This window comes from Lutra lutra, chromosome 13, assembly GCF_902655055.1.
Source record: "Lutra lutra chromosome 13, mLutLut1.2, whole genome shotgun sequence".
NCBI lineage: Eukaryota > Metazoa > Chordata > Mammalia > Carnivora > Mustelidae > Lutra > Lutra lutra.
Window position 1 is genome coordinate 82,425,209 of NC_062290.1, and position 4,183 is coordinate 82,429,391.

At 51.9% G+C, this 4,183-nt stretch overlaps 1 protein-coding gene across 5 annotated transcripts in view; it reads left to right on the forward strand.

The window, feature by feature from the left end:
* GSN (gelsolin) overlaps nucleotides 1–1,487 on the forward strand; it is a 54,323-nt gene extending 52,836 nt beyond the window's left edge. For all 5 annotated transcript variants that reach the window (XM_047699382.1, XM_047699380.1, XM_047699378.1 and 2 more), the window contains 2 exons: nucleotides 635–695; nucleotides 1,107–1,487. In XM_047699382.1, the coding sequence (XP_047555338.1) occupies nucleotides 635–695; nucleotides 1,107–1,276 (231 nt within the window). In that variant the 3' untranslated portion in view covers nucleotides 1,277–1,487. The remainder of the gene's footprint in view (nucleotides 1–634; nucleotides 696–1,106) is intronic.
* The last annotated feature ends 2,696 nt before the right edge of the window (nucleotides 1,488–4,183 follow it).

Genomic DNA, 4,183 nt, shown 5'->3' on the forward strand with positions numbered 1-4,183 from the left:
AAATGTTTGTATTAGAAAATTTGTGTTCAAGCTCAAACCTGGTATTTTTCTAAGCCTCAGATCTGTGCGGCCCAGACACACAGAAATGGCACAGAGCAGGCTCAGGCATATTTGCTGGGAGGATGTGTTTGGCTGCTCCCTTGCCGAGCAAATCAGTGCCCGTAGAGGGACCATTCATGCACTTGTAGAGTGGGATCTCAGACTCAGTGCCTGAGGCTCCTGCTTAGCAGTGTTGGTGAGGGAGGGGCTGGGATGGGCGGCGATGGGGGGTGGTGGTGGTGGACATGGGCTGCTGGAGCCCGAGGCAACCTGGAACTGCTGGTCCAAAGTGGGGTGAGGGGCTGCCCCTCAGATTCATCCACACAGAGGTGAAGCCCCCTGGTTGCCAGATCCTCCAGGTTTTCAAGAGAACTGGGAAATCCAGACGTTAATGTAAGCTGGGAATTAAACTTGTCTGAAGAGACACTGTAGACCAACATGTGATGGCGGTGGCCAGCAAAGCATGCCGGTAGGCCGTCAGTTTGCATACCTGGTTCCAAAGCCTCCCAGTGCTGCTCTGTGGACTCTGTTAGAGGCAGCCTGTGTCCTGTTGATCGGGACCCTCACACCCCTCTCGTTTCACATCTCTCTCCAGGTCTTTGTCTGGGTTGGAAAAGATTCCCAAGAAGAGGAGAAGACAGAAGCATTGAGCTCTGGTGAGGACCGAGTGTGCCTGTGGGTCTGTGTCCTGTGGTGTGGTGGGAGCAGCTTCCCGCATGGGTCTGGGGAGTTCCTGACCAGAGCCCTGCTAGCTGACCAGATCTGATTTGGGAGCTGGGGCCCTTAAGCTGGTTCATTAGTATCTCCCCATAGAGGAGAGCGAGACTGAGACATGATATAAACTTCGTGAAGCAGGAAGTTGAACTGTCACCCCGTGTCTTCCGGGATTCACGGGCATGGTGGTGGAGGAGCCATGTAGGGTCATTGCCCTTAAGGGATGGTGGCATCTAGTGCAGGGATAGTAAGACCAGAAGCCATGTTAGGCAACTCCTGCCCTGAAGCCCCTCTCCCTGCGGGGGCACTAAGGATTTCTGGGGTTTCCTTTCCCTGCACGTGTCTCTCTACAGCTAAGCGTTATATCGAGACGGACCCAGCCAGTCGCGACAGGCGGACCCCCATCACCGTCGTGAAGCAAGGCTTCGAGCCTCCGTCCTTCGTGGGCTGGTTCCTCGGCTGGGATGACAACTACTGGTCTGTGGACCCCTTGGACAGGGCCATGGCCGAACTGGCGGCCTGAGGAAGGACAGGCCCCACCCCTGTCCCCGGTCAGTGCCTTTTCTAACAGTCCATCTGTCGGAGACCTTACAGCGAGCAGGGCCACTCTGGTGTGTGTGAGTGTGTTTTTACTGTAGCCAAAAACAGCCACGCAAAAAGTCAGGGTCCTCGCGAAATTGTCTCAAGTATCTGTGCTTTTAAGAAATTGAATTCAATAAAAGCTTTCGGAAGTACGTGAGCCTTCTGCAGCTGCCTATGTCCTGGGATTCCTCCGGACGTGCCCAGGGAGGTTCCTCACCGGGGCCTTGGCTCCGGTGAATGAGCTTCCTTCACCCTGGGTATGAATTCTGGAACTTCGAGAAGCTGACGGCAGGATGAGGTGGAACGTGCGTGGAGATGGGTCCAGGGGACTGGCCTGCGTGGAAGGGAATCGGGAGGGGCCCATCCCAGATGGCCAAGCAGTCCGGGGAAGCCTGCCAGAGCTGTCAGGGAATGCCTGAGTGCAAGGAAAACCAACAAAAATCCCCAAAACAGTCCCCCATTCCCCCCAAAGAGAAAAACTTTTTTAATCATATGGTCCCATTTTTGTTATTTTTTACTATGGTATAAACTACATATAATATTCATTTCGACCATCTGTAAGTGGCATCCAATGACATCAAACATGTTTACAGTGTTGTGAGGTCATCACCACAATCTATATCCAAACCTTTTTCATGTCCCCAACGTACGTGGCATGCCCATTACACAGTAACTCCCGTTCCTCCTTCCTCTCTGCTGGTAACCTTTATTCAACTTTCAGTCTCCAGGAATTTGCCTTTTCCCGTACAAAGTTTGCCCTCTGTGTCTGGCGTGTCGCACTTAGCAGCATGTTTCCGAGATTCTTATGTTTTGTAGCAAACATTACAACTTCATTCCTTTTTGTGGCTGAATACTAGCCCATTGTGTGTACACACCATGTTTGGTTTATCCGTGCATCCATCCATGGGCACTCAGGTCATTTCCACGTTCCGGCTGTTGTGAACAAGACCACTGTGGACACAGGCGTGCAAGTATCTGTTTGACTTGAGTGTACCTGAGCCACAGTCCCAGCCAGTGTAGGAGCTGCGCCCCGCCAGGAGCAGCCGTGGTGTCTTATCTCCCCACTCCACTCTGTCATCGGTAGGTGTGCCTTTGGTGCACATGTGGGGACAGAGTTCAAAGCCAGCCACTGGGGCCTTAGCCATTTGCATTCACTGCCTAGAAGCCCGGACAGGGTGCGTCCTCCCAGCCGATGGACCTTGTAACTAATCGGCCTGCATCTTCCTGGCTTCCTCTGCCTTCCGTGAGTCATTCTGCTGCCTCAAAGCTATTTGGAGAAATCTCGGCTACTGAAGTTACTGTCACAGAAGGTGCCCCTGAGGCTCCCAAAGCCGTGGGAGAGGGACTTGCTCTGTGCCCCACTTTGTCCCCCAGGGCCCTGAATCTCTGCTCCTGCTTAAGGTGTCACAAAGTCCCTTTTAGATTTTTCCATGAGCTCCTTCTAGACCTTTTCTCTGTGGATGTTCCAAACCAGAGCAAGAAACTGCCGTGAAACAGATCCTTTTTCCTCCCTTCTATCCTTCTGGTCTTTTCTCCCCACGTTCCCGCCCATTTTGTTCCGTGCCACCTGTTCCTCCCGGTCTCCACCTGTTACAGAGTGAGACTCCCATGCCTGGGACTGTGGAACAGAGACCAGTGTGAAGGTTTATGTGGTAGGAAGGGTATGTGTGTTTACGCTACCATTTCCAGAGCTGGGGCTCACTCAGATTGCCCAGCGAGCTTTTTAAAATCGCAGATGCCCTGGGGGCCCTACCTCCAGAGATTGTGATTCATTGCAGACACAGACGTGACAAGGGGAGTGGAGAAGGAATTTTCCAGGTGAGGCAGGAGGGGAAGTCTTGCCTCTCAGGCAGACTGCAGCAGGTACAGTGGGAGTGATGAGGGAGAATGTCGTGCTCAGAAACAGACAGCAGCCGATAGGACTAGGCCTCCCATCTGAGAGGTGAGCAGGGCCCAAGGCACCTCAACTGCCATGCTAAGGGGTTGGGACCTGATCTTGTAACTCCTGCCTCACCCCAAAGGGTTACTTTCACAAAATGATCAACTTGATGAAAGCAGATTCCTGGAACAAAAGCAGCATTTTCACCTGAAACTTCTAGAACCTTCTCTAAGAGGCAGGTTGAGGCCTGTCTAGAAAAGCCAGCTCACATCCTGGATACTTGTGGGAAGACAAGTTGCAAGTGGACCTGTCCCTGAATTCACTTCCTCTACTGCCATTCAAGGTGGTTTATTGGCCAATTTGAGTTTATTGCTGGCTGTGGTCTTTTGACAGAGCTCCACTATGCTCGGAAAAAGGAAGTTGCCTAAGGCAATGGAGTCATCTGGACTTCATATTTCTCTTTCAAAAGCAAAATGAAACCACATAGTTTCTCTTCCTAACAATTTTTGTCCTCAAAAATGTGACCTTGTGTCCTGTCGCCTACAATGTGTGTGTCGTTGTGATGGGCCATGACAGGCGCCGAAGAGGCTGGCCTGGGTTTGAACCCGTCTAACCTTGGGCTGGTCAGGAGGTACTGGTTGTGCACTTGGGGCTGGATAGTGTGCAAGGCAGTGGGGATGGGACAGACCACTGTTTGGATTAAAGCAAAGGGAAATTAAACTAGTGATGGGTTTAGGGTGTCCATGGATCTCAAACTCCCCAGGGAAAGTGTGGGGGCAGGGGCACCAGAGGGAGCCTAGACAAGAAAGATGGACAATTGTAAGCTCTCCTCCTTTTTTGGCCCATGAAAAGCGCACCAAGAAACCAACGCAGCTGGCCCAGGACAGGAGGATCTCCTGGGCCACTTCTGAAAAATGAAATCCACAAAACACTAAATGCAGGCAGAAACATACTCTTTCACCCAAAGAA